This window comes from Lepidochelys kempii, chromosome 7, assembly GCF_965140285.1.
Source record: "Lepidochelys kempii isolate rLepKem1 chromosome 7, rLepKem1.hap1, whole genome shotgun sequence".
Lineage (NCBI taxonomy): Eukaryota > Metazoa > Chordata > Testudines > Cheloniidae > Lepidochelys > Lepidochelys kempii.
Window position 1 is genome coordinate 15,685,022 of NC_136386.1, and position 17,472 is coordinate 15,702,493.

The window sequence follows — 17,472 nt, forward strand, 5'->3', positions numbered from 1 at the left end:
AGGGGGGAGCCAGGGGCGCACTGGGGCCGCTGCCGCCTGCCTCCGCTGCAGGAGCCCCTGGGAGTGGGGGGCGCGCCCCCGGCTCCCCCCCTCACTGTGCTCAGGTTCTGCAGCTCCTGGGTGTGTAAACTGCCGCTCCCTCTCCCAGAGCAGACTCAGGGCCCCGAGCCCCGGCGGCAGTGGCTCCTCACATGCAGGGATGAGTGCTGCCTAATGATCTCCGAATTGCTGGTGCAGGTGCCGAGGAGCAGCCAAGCAGGGGAGAGGAACCAGCTGAGGCAGCAGCCAGGAGTGTCCAGGGGGAAGGTGCTGAGAATACACCATTCGGGGCCTGGTTCTGCTTTAACCTCTGGCATATCAACTGGGCTCAGTCCTGGGTACACAAACAGTGCTGCATGAAGGACCTCAGAAACAGGCCTGACTTGGGAATTCACATAAGTGCTGAATTTATGCCCCTGCTTTGAGGCTGTGTGGAGTGTGAGAGATAGAGAGAGGTCCCTGTGTGCGTGAGGTCTCTGTGCATCTGTTTTGCGTCAATGGGCATCTCTGTGTCTGATGTGTGTCCATCTGTTTGACATGTCAGTTTGTGTGCGTCTCTGAGTGACATGTCTGTCCATGGGACGTGTCTGTCTGTGTCCCTCTATGTGCGATGTGTGTGACCTGTATCCTTGTGTGTGTGATGCATCACATGTGGCCTGGGGGGAGTGTGTCTCTGCCTGTGTGAATGCTCAGAGGATTAGCAGCAGAGCTGATATAACTGATAGCACTGCGTGCACCTTAGGACACTCTGGCGAGCACCAAAATTCAGGATGTTTATTTGGAGCTCAATCCTGGGTCTGCTGAAAAACATGGATTCAGGAACTCGAATGTCTCGTGTGGCAAAAGAAAGGGCCATCTCTTCCGTACCATTGAGATAAGGGAGGGATTAAAAACTGGATCTCCCATCCCAAATGTCTCACATGAGTTCCAGGAACTTTTGGCTGTGGCCAAGTCAGCTGCGCAACGTTAAGCTTTCATGTGTGTGGGGCACTGCCGGCAGCAGGGAGAGGTGACCGTCTGTGGCTGAAGCTGGTGGGTGTGGTTGTGGGACAAGGTAATATCTTTTATTGGGCCAACTTCTGTTAGTGAGAGAGATGAGCTTCCAAGCCACGCAGAGCTCTTCTTCCCTCTGGGAAATATACTCAGTCACTGCTAAATACAAAGTGGAGCAGATTGTTTAGCATAAGTAGTTAACATGCATTTCCAGGGACCATTCAAGGTGAAGTGGCCAGTTAACAGATTCAGGCTGTGTGAGGTTTGGTTGTGGCTGTGGCCTGGGTTTTTTTGTGTACAAATGGGGAGTGTGTGTGACTGTTGCAGCTGCTGTGGTGTGTGGAGTGTAATGTATGTGACTGCAGCCAGCTTGTCACAGCTTTTACACCAGCTCTGCAAGTGCCTATGGGATGGTCGTTGCAGAGGTGCATGGGGAATGAAATTGACCCTGGCAAAGCCAGTGAGTGGACTCGGGGCGGGGGCCGCCGGGGTGGGGAGGGCTCCTGGGAGGGGCGGGGACTGTGCACTCTCCAGGGGAGTTCAGGGGGCGGGGAGGGGGAAACCTGGTCTGGGGAGCAGCCCCTGGGCACGGCTGGCCCCGGGGTCTATAAAGGCTTGTTAGGATTTGCCCCTCAATGAACCAATGTGCCGGCGGGTGGGGGCAACAAGGTGGAAGTTTTGCCTAGGATGCAAAATATCCTTGCACCAACCCTGGGTACCGTGAAATCTGGGTTGTTGTGGGGCAGTGGGGGGTCACAGTATTGCCAACCTTATTTCTGTGCTGCCTTCGGAGCTGGGAAGCCGGCGAGCGGCGGCTGCAGGCCAGGCACCCAGCTCTGAAGGCATTGTTACCGCCAGCAGCAGTGCAGAAGTGAGGGTGGCCTGGTATGGGAGGGGTCATCACTTTTGTGGGGGCAGGTCCAGCCTTACAGGTGGGTGACTGCCCAGGGTGTCGTGATCAGGGGGCTCCGTGGTCACCCCTCCACACGCACACCCACACACACCCACCCCCTTTAACGTCCAAGCTCTGGAGCTGGGGAGCAGCAGGACCTGGAGGCATCCCAGCTGGGGGCTCCTACCATGTGCCGGGCTCCAGCTGCTAGTCCTAGCCGGGCTGGGGAGGGACAAGACTACCTCTTTCCCTGCACAGGCTGCTCCTGGGGCTGGGTCAGACCCACCTCCGGGAATTTCCCCCAGCTGCAGGAAGCTCCGTGGCTGCTGGCTGGGAGCCCAGCTCTGAAGACAGCACCACCGCCAGCTGCAGCGCAGAAGTGTGGGTGGCATGGTATGGTATTGCCACCCTTATTTCTGCACTGCTGAGAGCAGCAGCCACTCTGGCCACCCAGCTCTGAAGGCAGTGCTACCGCCAGCAGCAGGGCAGAAGAAAGGATGGCGGTGCCATGACCAGCCGTGAGCCCCCACAATCTGCCTTTTGGGTTGGGACCCCCACGGTTACACCACCATTACGTTTAAGATATACATTTCTGAATGCATGAAATGTAAGATGTTTAAAATCCTATGACTGTAAAATTTACCAAAATGGACCATGACTTTGGTAGGGCCCTACTAATCGTATGTGGGGATAATTTTGAAGTCTGAGGCTAGATGCACAAAGACTAAGGCAAAGGGTGTTACCATTATGCATTCAACATAGGAATTCTCTTAGGAAAGGAGGCATTGTTCTCCAGCACACCGGGGATAGCCTGTAACTTTCCAAAAGATGTTTCAGGATTTTTAACTTTCAGGTAGGCTGCCCCCATCACTTGTTGAAGAGAGCCCAGTGTAAAGTGTTACTCATCCAAAGTACAAATCACTCCTCTTTTTACGCTGTGTATTTTAATGGATTTATTTCATTATTTTTTGTCTGTGTTTTAAAAGTCACTTCTGAAGTTTTTAAACAAAGGCTTAACTTGTACAGCAGATGATGTCAAGCTACGTTGTTAGGGACATTTTGGATGGATCTGGCAAAGTACATTACTTGGCATATGAACTATAATACAATGTGCAGGATGAATTTTGCCAGTGTAGTTCAAGGTCAATAAGATACTTAGTTTTGTTCCAGCTTGGATTTTTTTCTCTCTTCCTAAAGTCATTTTTTTCTTAAGTCTCTTCAAAACCCCATGTATTTAATTGAAATATAGTCCCTGATCAATATTTTTAGTTACTTGTCTCTGTCTTTACCTACAAAGGTCTTAAAAAACTCTCAAAATACCTGCTATACCTGGTCATTGCTTGGCATGCTGCCAACTTTTGTGTTACCAAAATAAGCATGCAGCTTGCAGACATAGTGCTCAATTGTGATCCCAGGTGTGTTCTTACTGACAACAGTGGGAGCAGCATTGGGCCTATTAATGGTGGTTCAGATTCTGAGAGGTATGACAGGCTCTCATCTTCCACTGGTGAGCTGCATGTGTTCAGGGCTTCTTACCCAGAGTAGAACGTTGCTTGTGGGCTTCTGGCTTTGAATATAGTTGAGAGGCTACAGGTTATTGGAGGACTGGTGTCCTGCAACATGCAAGATCTCACGTGCTAGGATGCTGGCTGATCATAATGACCCATCTGTATTTGCTGCAGAGTTGGAAAGTTTACTGCTTTCCAACTCTGTATTTACTAAAGAGTTGGAAACCAGTAAACTATTAACGGAGCTGAGATTATACACAGATGGGTACCGTCAACTAACATTAATTATTTGGGGATGGGAGGGTGTTTCAGCTCTTTAATGTTCACAAAATGGAGTATGAAGAGGTGGGATTATTCTCATAAGATGTTATCTTAAACCATGACTTCATCCTCTTTCTCTCTTCGTGCCCTTTGCCAGAGTTCTAACCATCCCCTTATCCAATCCCCACTTTGTGTGGTTGGGTTTTTTTGTGTGTGTGTCACTCAAATTCCATGTCTGTTTTAAAGTTGAGCCCTGGTCCTTTTCAATGGACACCAGTAAAAATGCACCTTTGGAATAAAATCTCAATATTACACAAGCTAGAATTTTTTAGTGTGGCATGTGAACTTTAACTATTGCTGGTATTTGGTACCCATGGCCTCAGTCGAGGCTTATGGGATGGTTATATAGTGACTAGGTTGGTCTGAAAATATCGTAGGATGTTCAATGAAGTTTTGTTTTGAAACATTCACGGTTTCAGTCTTTCCTTCCCCCACCACCTCTGGTGAAATTAGGCCAATTATAAGACACTCCTGCTTCTCTTGAGTGTTGTTCGTTCATTTATGCATTAAATTCAAATACTGATTTCATTACCCTGTTTGAATTAAGGGTGAAGCACTCAGGCAAGTTTTGGTCAACCGTTACTATGGCAACGTCAGACCTGCAGGAAGAAGAGAGAGCCTTACAAGCTTTGGCAATGGCCCGTTGTCTCCTGGAGGCACTTGCAAAGCTGGGGGAGGAGGTAGGATGTGCTGCCTGCTAATGAGTGATTTGTATGACTCTAGCCTGCCATATTGTCTATGCTTGTTTCTGCATAACCAACTGAAAATTTTACAGGTGAAGCAGCTTCTTTTTTCCTTTGAGACTTCCCCCACCCCCATGACTTTCTGTCAGTTGCACAGAAAAGGACAAATTATTTCTATCCCTCAACAATAGGATTGGGAAGGAGTTCTACGGATTTGCCTTTTTAATGTTGGTTTCAGAAATCCTCCTAATTTTTTTTTTTTGAGCTCCTCTGGATTGTTTTCACTTCACACTGTAAAGAAGAGCAGCGTTTGCCTGTTTGATCATTTAAGATGTTTTTATTCATATGGACTCTTGCAGAAGTCAGCAAACTTCTAATCTACAAAAACAAATGCTGTTGTTGAAAGAGAATAGGTTAAAATTAAATGTATAAATGAACTTAACTTTTTTCTGAGTTGAGAGTCACCTAACTTATGGGCCCTGGGCGGTGGGGCGCGGGCTTCGGCCCCAGGCCCCAGCAAGTCTAATGCCTGCCCTGGCGACCCTATTAAAACAGGGTTGCTTTTGTTGTATCTCAGAACTTTGCTTTGATTAAATTTCCTTAGTACATTTTGCATAGTAATTTTTGCTGTAATTCATTTTCACATTTTCATGAATAATGGAAAAATACTCATGAGGACAGTCTGATTAACCATCTCTAAAACAACTCAAATCTCATTTCTGCCTAAAGGGGTGCTGTCAAAGTTGATGGGAACCACAGTAAAGGCAAATACATTTAGTTCTGGCTTTTTGTTAAATTCTGCCTGATATTAGTGGGCTTTTTGTCAAAACATGATTCAGTAGTTTTATTCTTTAAGATAAATAAAATGCCAGTGTCCTCATTAAAAATGTGTTCATGCTTTCTGTATTTCTTGCCTCATAATATACAGCCTACTCTTCTCTGGTCTTTCTGAAACCAATATACTTTACATCTATCCATGCATAATCCCAGTATTTATCTTTTTCATTGACTAGACCCAGTTCCTTTCTCTCTCCCTTCCACGGGCACCCATTTGCCGAGTGTATCAAGTCTAAACTACTTTCCCTTGGTGTTTAAGGTTCTGCACCATGTTTCCCTGGTCTCTCTTGATCTTATGATCTCTTGGATCTTATGTCTTGCCTTTTCCCCTTCGCTCCACTAGTGATGCAAATCCTGCACATCCTTGTGTCCTGCTTTCCACTGTCATCTTCCTGCCATCTTCCGTGCTGTATCTTGTACATGGAATTACCTTCCTGTACATAGCCCCTTTCCATCCTCTCCACTTTCAAGTCACTGCTAAAAGCTTCTTTCTTCCACACAGCTGCAAATACTAATTCGTGTCAAACAGTTTTCCTTCATGACACCATTTTCTCAAACTCACATTGAAAGTAGGACATGGTTTCCTTTGGGTCTGCCAATGCATGTTATCTTTGTTTGTTCTAGACCAGTGGTTCTCAAATTTCATTGTATCACAACCCCCTTCTGACAACAAAAGTTACTACATGACCCCAGGAGTGGGAACTGAAGCCTGAGCTTGCTGCCCTGGGTTGGGGAGGCCCAAAGCTGAAGCCCCACTGCCCCAGACAGGGTGGGGGCAAAGCCCAAGCCCAAGGGCTTCAGTCATGGGCAGGGGGCATGTAACCTGAGCCCTGCTGCCCAGGGCTGAAGCCCTTGGGCTTTGGCTTGGGCCCCGGACGGTGGGGCGCAGGCCCTGGGCTTCAGCCGCTGGCCCCAGCAAGTCTTAACACCAGCCCTGACAACCCAATTAAACCGGGGTTGCGACCCACTTTGGGGTCCCAACCCACAGTTTGAGAACCCCTTTTCTAGACTGTATAAGCTCTTCATGAGAGAACTTGTCATTATCTCTTGTACAGAGTTAAACACCTGATTGGCACTTAAATTTATTCATGGTGTTAATTTATTAGGATATAACATTTTACTCTTCTTTATTATAGAATGAGTTCTATCACCTGGATAGAATGAAGGGATGAGTGAGTCTCAGGCTATTCATTGTGATTTACCTTTCTAGGAGGAAGCTCCGGATCCAGTTCAATGAGTCGAGGTGAAATGAGTTTGGCCGATGTCCAGTGTCATCTGGATAAGGAAGGCGCATCCAACCTCGTCATAGACCTCATCATGAATGCCACCAGTGATAGAGTTTTTCATGAAAGTATTCTGCTAGCCATTGCCCTTCTGGAAGGTGGCAACACTACTATACAGGTAAGGAAATGGATAACAATGAGCTGATTACTAAAAACATCATCAATTGGAATTCTCTTTCTAAAATCCCTAGAAATTGACTGTTGCTTTGAGCTGTGACGAGATAATCTTAGGCCTGAAGTACTGGGAAGTGTCAGTGCTCACTGTGTATTGTGTATTTTTGAGTATTGCAATATTTCAAGGCTGGTCTTTACCCAGGCACTTTAACTTAAAAGTAGCTAGGTATCACTGACTTCTAAACATTGGCTTTGTGTGGAAGCTTGGATTTGAGGTTGTTAAGGCAGTCTAGCAGGATGCAGTAGTTAGTGGGACTACTCGCCTGAGTAAAATTAAGCCAGCGTGTAAGAGTTTGCAGAACTAAGCTTTTGTTTTTATCTGGCTTAAAATCAGAAGACACTTTACTTTGCGATAAGCCCCAGGTTGTAGTTAGTTCTCTGGCAGTGTTGCTCTCATTGACTTACATGTCTTTATATTTAGTTTGGTTTCATTGACTGAATTAGAAGTGTGTGCCAGCTGACTAGACCTACCAGTCTAGGATTTGTGTGTGGTTTGATGGGCATTAAATAAAAAAGCCATGTGTCAGAAGCACGATTTGTTTTGTTTTGTTCTTCCACACATGAACCAAAGCATTGCTGTGGCTAAATGAGCCTGCAAAGACTATCCTAGAATATGTGATGCCTTATCATTGACTCTATATACTTTAAGCAGAATTAGTCTGTGTAGGATTTAATGCACCTGTGTTTGGGCTCCTGAAAATTGCTTGGAAAGTGCAGAGTTTTTTGAGAGAGATTGGTACATGTGTATATTGTATAAATAGAGTGGGTTTTTCCCAATATGTACTATGACAGGGTCAGGCCAGATGGCTACAGGAGAGTGATAGAAGGCAGATATATTAGCCCCAGGAAAAGTAGGTCCCTTTTTCCCTGGGTAAGGTAACAGGGAACGTTCCAGAACAATCAGGAACTTTCTGGAAACAATCAAGACAGACAGGCCGATTAGACCTGCAGCCAATCAAGAAGCTGCTAGAATTAATTAATGCAGGCTAATCAGGGCACCTGGGTTTAAAAAGGCGCTCACTTCAGTTTGTGGTGCGCGGAGCTGGGAGCAAGAGGCGCAAGAAGCTGAAAGTGAGAAGGCATACTACTGGAAGACTGAGAAATACAAGCATTAGCAGACATCAGGAGGAAGGTCCTATGGTGAGAATAAAGAAGGTGTTGGGAGGAGGCCATGGAGAAGTAGCCCAGGGAGTTATAGCTGTCACACAGCTGTTACAGGAGCCACTGTAGACAGCTGCAATCCACAGGGCTATGGGCTGGAACCCGGAGTAGAGGGCGGGCCCAGGTTCTCCCCATCCCCCACTCCCTACTTGTTACCGGAGGAGTTGAACTGGGCTGTGGGTTCCACCAGAGAAGAAGGTTTCTGGCCTGTTCCCCAATCCACTAGGTGGATCAGCAGAGACTGCGGGGATTGTTCTTCCTTTTCCCCATGCTAGCCAGTGATGAGACTGAGTGAATGGCAGATTGTGGCCAAACTGAGGGCTCCCATGAACCTCTGAAGTGAGCAAATCTGCCAATAAGCGCAGGACCCACCAAGGCAGAGGGGGAACTTTGTCACAGTACAATAATTTAATTTCTTTCTATTCTGTGTCCAAATAAAACTATCAGTAACTTGGTCGTGCAGTTATTTTTAAACAGTTGTTTACTTTTTTCTTTTAGAGAATTAAATATTTCTCAACTCTTTAGGTAATTGACATGTTTAGGTTTCTAGCTTAATGTCACAGCTGTAGTGCATTGATTTTTAGAAATATTATCTCCAGTACTTTACATCCACTCCCCCAACCTTTTGTCTGTCTGTCTTATAGATTGTGAAATTTCCAAGACAGGGAATATTTTTTCTGTGTGTTTGCACAATGCCCAGCACAATGGGGCCCTGATTCTGATTGGGGCCCTTTCACCACTTCTTTAACTAATGCATCATGATGATGATAGACAAGCTTACTTGTTATAATTCATGCATAAATTTTCATATAATTCATTTGAAATCAGTGGAATTATATCAAGATTAATCTAGCTCAGATTTTTGCAAGGGGGGGGGGAATATCAGGCTTTGCTAAAAGCCACAAGCTCTGAAGTAGACATCAGACAAAAAAGTGTTTATTTCCATTTTTATTAATAAAAAGAATTGTTACACCATATGCTCTGGCAGGAAAAGAACTAGAATAAAGGGCTCTGAAGGGCACTGGTGTCTGGGTGTTAACAGTTGTATTAAATCCTGAAGAACTAATAGTTATATCCATCATTGTATTGAGTCAGAGACCCCCAACTCAGTGTGACGAACTGATGTTGCTTTGTGAGGTTACCTCACAGTGTGATACTCAGCCAGCATCGTTATACACAACGTCACTGTGCAGTGTCAAGAAACCACACTGATTCAGTAGCTCGCAGCAACATCACCTTCTAATATAGTATATTCTAGTAGTATGGGGAGAACCTGCGTGGCTCCTTCCAAATTTCAGACTCCACACTCAGCACTCTTTTTTTGTTGCTATATGTATGAGCAAGAGGACATGGAGTGCGCTCTTGTGATCAACGTTTAGCTGACTCTGCCTGAGACAAAGGATAAAGAGCCCCACACCAACTTAAATTTTTAATAAACCATTACTATTGCAGAGTGAAATTTATCTTCTCAAGTGTTAAACCTGAGCCTTCATCTTCCTAGCAATGCACAGGTATCTTCCTATGTCAGATTGATGGGTAAATCAAATTCTGTTCCAGTCCAGCAAGGATAAATCTATATTCCTTAGCTTATTCTGGAATTTGAAGCTAATGGACTGAATAGGGCTACATCTCAGTTTATTTTGACTATATGACCCAAGGGATCCCTTTCTAACTCTGATTTACATATAGTAGGGAAATCTTCCATCCATCTCCATGGAGACATTTTTAACCAAAAACGAAGACTCTAGTTTCCATTTCATGTGTCTCACTGCACATGGGGGGGGGATTGTAAATTAAGTATTTGCTGAGGAAGAAGTTGTTGGTGTGGAACAGTTTTAGTAAACCTCATAGCACTTTCACATCCGTACCTTACAGCTCTGCCAATTTCTGTCGTGATCTTGCCTTTTAAGATGCTACTTCCAGCAAACTAGAATAACTTTTTCCATCCTCTCCAGCTTCACGGGTAAGTGCTCAGGGAGTGTCCCTACCTTTAGGAAAATGATCTTTGTAGCCAACAGTGGTTCAGGGAGAGAGCGAGAGAGAGTGAGCATATGTGTGTCTACGTGCACTAATGCAACCATAGAAAATATCTCCTCTAAGTGGGGGGTGCGGTTTGGCTTTTGGGGGTTTTTTTTAGTTCAGATGAGTTGATTCTAAGTACAGAATTACACTGAGGTTTTATGCACCAAATCATTCACTGCAACCTACAGTTCCTGCTGTACAGAATGCAAGGTCACAGGCACACCCAAGAACTATTACTCATGCACCCAAACTATGAATGGGACTATGCTGAACGTACCCTGTGAAGTAGTTGTGCCACAGATGAACTACTCCTCAAGGATTCCCACAGCCCAAAAGGCAAAGTGCCAAAGTGAAAAATGTGGCAATGCATGCAAAGGTCCCCACCTTGGCAGTTCCCTCCCACCCCCACTTGTTTGTTTATCTATCTGTTTCATCTTGTTATAATCCTGGATTGTGAGCTCTGTGGGGCAGGGAGTGTTCTTGCCTTGCTCACGGTCTAGCACAATGGGGCTCTCTGATCAGGGCCTCAAGGTGCCGCTTCAGTATAAATAAAGAACAGCTGTACTTCAGCTCTTTCTAATCTTTCAGCACCACTTGAGTCATTAAAAATAAAGCATACAAATTTAATATAGAAAAATGCTGACGACAGAGCTTAATTTCTGGGAGAACAGCTGGCTCAGAATTTACAAATCAAAATGAACTTGAAGGTTGATGTAGTAAACTCATGATTTCACTTCTCCCTCCCACAAAGTAATTACTAAATTATGGCTCAGTTAAATTGGTCTCCTTTCTGGGTGAGGGTAGTATAACCATGCTTCCCCTTTGCACCTGGGGACAACGTTGTATCTAGTTGCCTAGAAAACTAGAAGGTTAAGGTGGTGAGCAGGTGAACTGAAGCTACTGGAGACTGTTACAGAAGGACTGCATTCGGTAGTCCATTCATCCACACTGCTTTCAATTCACATTTTTAAAAAGTATCTCTCCCTTCTGCATAGGAAAGATTTAATAAGATTTAATAAAAGATTACGGCAGTGTGAAGTTTCCTATTGCTAAATCTTCATTACTTCTACAAAACATGCTGTGGAACATTACTAATATAATATTATTATTATATTATTATATATAATATAATATTATTATATATTAGGAGGTATTATGAAAACCCAGATACACTTGTCAAAATGAACAAAATACATTTTGGATGCACTATCTTTTCCTCCCTCTGCATTTTTATTCACTTCTTCAATTTTGCAAATTAGTGAGAACTTCACAATAGGTCTCCCAGTCTTTAGTGTGGATTTACTGAGATCCTACTGTAATTTTAACAAACTGCCATTAGAATAGTTACTCTGAGTTTTGTTAATCTTGTATCACAGATTATCGGTGCACATGTATTTCTAATTTTAACTTTCAGAAACTCCACCTACCGAAATTCTTTGCTTTGGAATTCTACGCAAATTGATTATCTTCATTCATGGCACATGTGTATTTATTCTTCTTCGAGTTCTGTCCCTCTGGGTGCTCCACTCTAGGTGTTGGTGCGTCCCAGTGCCGTTGAGCGGAGATTTTTGGTAGCAGTGCCTGGTCGGGACGCACAAGCTCAGTTGGTATCTCCTATCTCGCTGGAATCTTCCTGAGCGCGTTCATCCCACACCTTCCTCAGTTTCTTCTCAACCGTCCTCGGCTGAAGACGGGACTTGGGGCCAGTACTACTTTTCTTCCCTGGTCTCTGTAGGAAACAGTAACAAAGAACATAGAAATAGTTATTAGTTACATCTCAGTTGTTTCCCTTCCTTTAGTGTAGTTACACAGTTAGTTACTTAGTTTAAAAAAAAACAAAAAAACTTTTTCGCTTCAGGCTTGTCTGCCGCTGAGACGCTCTCCTCTGCCATTTCTAATTCATAATGCCAGGGGCTTCAGGATTCAAAAAGTGCGTTTTCTGTGAGGACTCCATGCCATGGTCAGGTGGGCACTCATGTTGTGTGAAGTGCCTCGGGGAAACTCACATCCCCGCAAAGTGCCTCCATTGTACGAGCCTCAAGTCAAGAGCTTGGCGCGACAGGGACCTGTGGCTTAAAATGCTTCTAATGGAAAAATCCCTGCAGCCGCTTTCGGAGACGGGGAAAGTTAAACCCGCTCCCACACGCTCCCCGGCCAGATCCGAACCAGGTGGGAGCATTGCTTCACCCTCACTGGAGCAGAGGCAAGAAGCACCACAGTCTCAAAGGAGAGACTTTAACAAGGGTAAAGGGTCTCCCGTGAGATCCTTACCCTCTGTGCTGTATCTCAGCCTTTTCTAACACCTCAGCCGTGGCTCGCACAGAAGCAGGGACCCAACCTCCCGCGCGAGGAAGGTTTCCGTGGCACTGGTCCCCTCGGCACTGAAAATAGATGTGGTGCCAACAGCACGCTCTACCCCGGTGCCGAGAAGAACATCAGCACCGGCAGCGGACCCCCTGCAGGGCACCTCCAAGCACTCCGCAGCACCGCTGACTTTCACTTGATAACGCACTAAAGCACAGAGCAGGCTCGGCGCAGCCCAGGGAGCAGGAGCAATAGTTTTTCACTCAATGTGACCTCTCAGTGCCACCTGAGCCTAACTCCCTGCTCCTGGATACGCAGGGCTCACTTTTTGAACAGCTGCTCTCCCCACCTGAACGGGCTACCTTTACTGACAGCGAACTCAATATGCAGCAGCAGGCCAAGTTCTTCCCACATGCCTCTCCTCCTCTACTGGAACCTCTTCCACATCAGGTCATGGCTCACAGCCACCAGCCTCAGTTTCCCTACTTCACCCCCCCATGGGCGGCACCTGGGTTCTCACCCCTCCATGGTGCCCTTGGCCACATCCTCCTACTCATTCTCAGACCTCTTCCCCCAAACCACTATCTCCTTCTGTGCCTCGATCTCCAGCTCCGTCCACTTCTAGAGTACCTGAACCCCCTCCTGAGAATGTGAGCTACGCACCATATCCTGACTCACCGACTCCTAACTCTCCATCAGCTCCAGATGGAGCCCTCTTCCCTCTGCCTCCACAGAACATGGACGACTATAAACAATTTCAAGAACTTTTCAGGAGGGTGGCATTCAGTCAAGATATCCCCTTAGAAGAGGTTCAGGAGACACAACACGGACTCCTCAGAATCCTTCAACCATCTGCACCCTCAAAGATCGCACTCCCCATAAACGAAGCACTCCTAGAACCAGCTGACACACTCTGGCAAACTCCCAGCTTCTTTATTACCAACTTGCAAAAAGACCAAACGTAAATACTATGTTCCTGCTAAGGACGCTGACTTCCTATTTTCTCATCCACCAGCGAACTCTCTTGTCATGGATGCAGTCCCACAAAGGATGAAACAGCCACAATATGAGCCCACGCCGCAAGACAAGGACCTTAAACGCCTTGATGTCTTGGGTCGCAAGGTTATTCGTCCTCCACTCTACAATTCAGAATTGCAAACTATTCTGTCCTCCTTGCCAGCTACGACTTTGATAATTACAATAAACTTTTTGAATTTGCCTCCTACATTCCAGAGGATAGGAGAGCAGACTTCAGATCGATCCTGATTGAGGGCCAACTGATTTCCAGAGCGGCCCTACAAGCATCTCTGGACATGGCGGATGCAGCAGCCCATACTACTGCAACTGCTGTGATTATGTGCAGATCTTCATGGCTCTCTGCATCCGGCATCCCTAAAGATCTGCAGACCAAAGTGGAGGACCTCCCCTTTGATAAAGATAAACTTTTTTCCACAAAAACCGATGAACTCCTTGACATCATGAAAGATTCTAGAGCAACACTAGGCACCCTGGGCATTCACCCATCACTTCCCAGGAGACAGTGATACCAACCCTACCAAAGACCCCACACACAACAGTATTATCGGCCTCAACCCAAACCATATGACATAACTAGGAATCGCGCTCGACCCCCTAAGTGCAAACAAAATCAAGCTCAAGCAACCACCCCCCACCCATGGGGGAATAAACAACAATTTTGAAAGGTTGGTTGAGGGACTGCACGGCCACCCCTTGATTCCACCACCTACTTGCCCATTTGGCCACCGCCTCCAGAGTTTCCAACATGCCTGGCAGTGGATTACACAGGACCGCTGTGTAATCAAAATAGTTCAGTCTGGTTACTCTATCCCATTTATATCCTACCCTCCTACCCTTCCCCATCCCTCTTCAAGGACCACTCTCATGAACACTTACTTTGCGCAGAAGTGGCGCACAACTAGGCGCAGTGGAACATGTGCCGACACAACATTGAGGGAAAGGGTTCTACTCCCATTACTTTCTGACCCAGAAAAAGACCGGGGGATGGAGGTCTATACTAGACTACGCCGACTGAACAAATTCGTGAGGATACAAAAATTCAAGATGGTCACACTGGGCACAATAATTCCTGCACTGGATCAAGGAGACTGGTTCACAGCCCTTGACCTACAGGACGCTTATTTTCATATATCAATTCGTCCAGCTCACAGATGGTTCCTACGATTCACAATCGGTCACAACCATTTTCAATACAGAGTTCTTCCTTTCAGACTCTCCACAGCGCCGAGAGTCTTTTCCAAGACTCTAGCCGTGGTTGTGGCTCACCTCCACAGCCATGGGATTTCGCTTTTCCCCTACCTGGACGATTGCCTCATCAAGGGCAACGCCTATGGCGAGACACTTCAAACTACCCATTTCGCCATCTCCCTCTTTCACAGCCTAGGCCTCCAAATAAACATCCAAAAATCCACCCTGTCTCCTACACAACAGATCGAGTTCATTGGAGCTCATCTGGACTCAATCCAAAGCGGAGTCTCGCTCCCAAATCAGATTCCTCACTATCACACAGCTTATATGCACGCTCTCTGTTCGTCCCAGGACACAGGCAAGAATCTGTCGATAGCTCCTTGGTCACATGGCGGCCACCACCTTCATGGTCCAGTATGCCAGGCTACACAGGAGATGTCTTCAGTGCTGCTAACTCCTCCTCCCAATATTCTAGCTTCCCTACATTGGTGGACAAGACCAGAAAACCTCTGCACAGGTGTTTCCTTCCAGCAATGATCCCCAATGCTCATGCTCACCATGGACGCTTCCCTAATCAGTTGGGGAGCGCATCTAGGCGGACACAGGGCACAAGGCTGATGGTCCACATCAGAGACGCACCTACACATAAATCTCTTAGAGCTCAGAGCAGTGAGGCGAGCATGCCTTCACTTTCTTCCCCTCATAAAGAACAAATCTATTCAGGTCTTAACAGACAACATAGCATGTATGTTCTACATCAACAGACAAGGGGGAGCCTGATCACATTCCCTATGCATGGAAGCCACCCGAGTATGAAATTGGTGCAAACAACATCAAATACAAATCATTGCTTCCTACCTACCTGGCTGCCACAACACTACTGCCGACGCACTCAGCAGGCTCTTCTCAACAGAACATGAATGGGAACTGCACCCCGCAATACTTCAACAGCTCTTCTCCCTCTGGGGCACCCTGTCAATAGACCTCTTTGCCACAATCCAGAATCGAAAATGTCGCCTATTTTGCTCCAGAGAGGGACTCGGGACTGCATCCCTAGAAGACGCGTACCTCATCGCGTGGAACACCTCTCTCCTGTACACCTTCCCACCAATCTGTTTGCTACACAGCGTTCTTCGGAAGATCATCGACGACAAGGCCCAGGTCATACTTATTGCCCCAGATTGGCCGAGACCTGCTCCGCCTGTCCTCCCGTCACCCACGAGCTGTCCCCAGCAGGCCAAATCTCCTTTCCCAGGACAACAGATGGGTCCTTCACCCTCAGCTCCAAAAGCTCCACCTGACAGCGTGGTTCCTTCATGGTTCCAAACCCATGAACTAGCCTGTTCCAAGCAGGTCCGATACGTCCTCCTGCATAGTAGAAAAGACTCCACTCGTAAAACTTACCTGCAGAAGTGGAAGTGTTTCGCCCTCTGGTGCTCATGTAATCACTTAACACCCAATACGGTGACCCTCCCTAACATCCTGGGCTACCTTCTGCAATTAAAACAGGATGGACTCTTGCTCAACTCCATCAAAGTACATAGAATCATAGAATATCAGGGTTGGAAGGGACCCCAGAAGGTCATCTAGTCCAACCCCCTGCTCGAAGCAGGACCGATTCCCATCTGGCAGCGCTTACTACCTTCCATGACTTGTTAGAAGGTTACTCACTCTTTACCCACCCCACCATAAAACGATTTCTCACGGGTCTCTACCCTGAAATTTACCCAACGGCAGCTACATGGAATCTTAACCTCGTTCTTCACGGTCTTATGAAACCTCCATTTGAGCCCTTGGCTACCTTATCTCTTCTTCATATGTACATGAAGGTAGTTTTCTTAGTTGCAATAACATCAGCAAGGAGAGTAGGAGAAATAAGCGCCCTGATGGCCTATCCTCCCTACACAATCTTCTCCAAAGACAAAGTCACTCTGAGACCACATCCTAAATTTCTCCCTAAGGTGGTATCCACCTTCCACCTTAACCAACCAATATACTTACCTACTTGCTATCCCAAACCTCACAAGACTCCGCATGAGGCAACCCTGCATACTCTCAACGTCAGGCGAGCAAACGCCTTTTATTTAGACAGGACTAAGCCATTTCGTAAGTCCCAGTGACTCTTTGTCTCCATGACTGAAAGATAGAAAGGTACGGCTATCTCTAAACAACATCTGTCCAAGTGGATCTCTAATTGCGTCAGATCCTGTTACCTCACTCAAAATATTCAACCGCCCGAAGGCATTAGAACTCATTCCACTCGAGCTATGTCGACATAACATACCCATTCTTGACATCTGTAAAGCAGCTACATGGTCATCTGAACACATGTTTGCCAAACACTATGCTATCACGCAAGATACCACGGCAGACACCATAGTAGGCCATACAGTACTCACTGCCACATCTCCAAAGTCCCACCAACCACAGTGGGTACTGCTACACATTCATCTAGAGTGGAGCACCCACAAGGACAGCACTCGAAGAAGGAAAGAAAGTTACTCACCTTGCAGTAGCTGAAGTTCTTCAAGATGTGTCTCTCTGTGGGTGCTCCACTCCCCGCCCTCCTCCCCTCTACTTTGGAGCACTAGTATGAGTTCTCCACGGTATAGAAGAAACTGAGGAGGGTGTGGGATGCACGCGCTCAGGAAGATTCCAACAAAATGGGAGATACCAACTGAGCACGTGCATCCCGACCAGGCACTGCTTCCAAAAATCTCCACTGGGAGGCACTGGGACACACCGACATCTAGAGTGGAGCACCCACAGGGACACGCATCTCAAAGAACTTCAGTTACTGCAAGGTGAGTAACTTTCCCTTAGCAGCTCTTATTTAATTATAGTATTCTCAACAAGCTCACACTACACTCTGTGTATGGTTTTACTGTATTCAAATTGTTTCCGTATACGGCCTTTTGAGAATGAGGAAACTATTGGGATACCGGCGGGTTACGCAAAATGACTTTCTTGGCAATGAGATCTGAAATGCTTCGTTCTCGCATGGTATTTTCTTACCATAGGTTTTCACA

At 46.4% G+C, this 17,472-nt stretch overlaps 1 protein-coding gene across 7 annotated transcripts in view; it reads left to right on the plus strand.

Moving 5' to 3' along the window:
• Positions 1-17,472, plus strand: part of ITPR1 (inositol 1,4,5-trisphosphate receptor type 1) — a 251,731-nt gene that overhangs the window by 157,524 nt on the left and 76,735 nt on the right. For all 7 annotated transcript variants that reach the window (XM_078853566.1, XM_078853570.1, XM_078853568.1 and 4 more), the window contains 2 exons: positions 4,301-4,433; positions 6,484-6,674. In XM_078853566.1, coding sequence (XP_078709692.1) covers positions 4,301-4,433; positions 6,484-6,674 — 324 coding nt within the window. The remainder of the gene's footprint in view (positions 1-4,300; positions 4,434-6,483; positions 6,675-17,472) is intronic.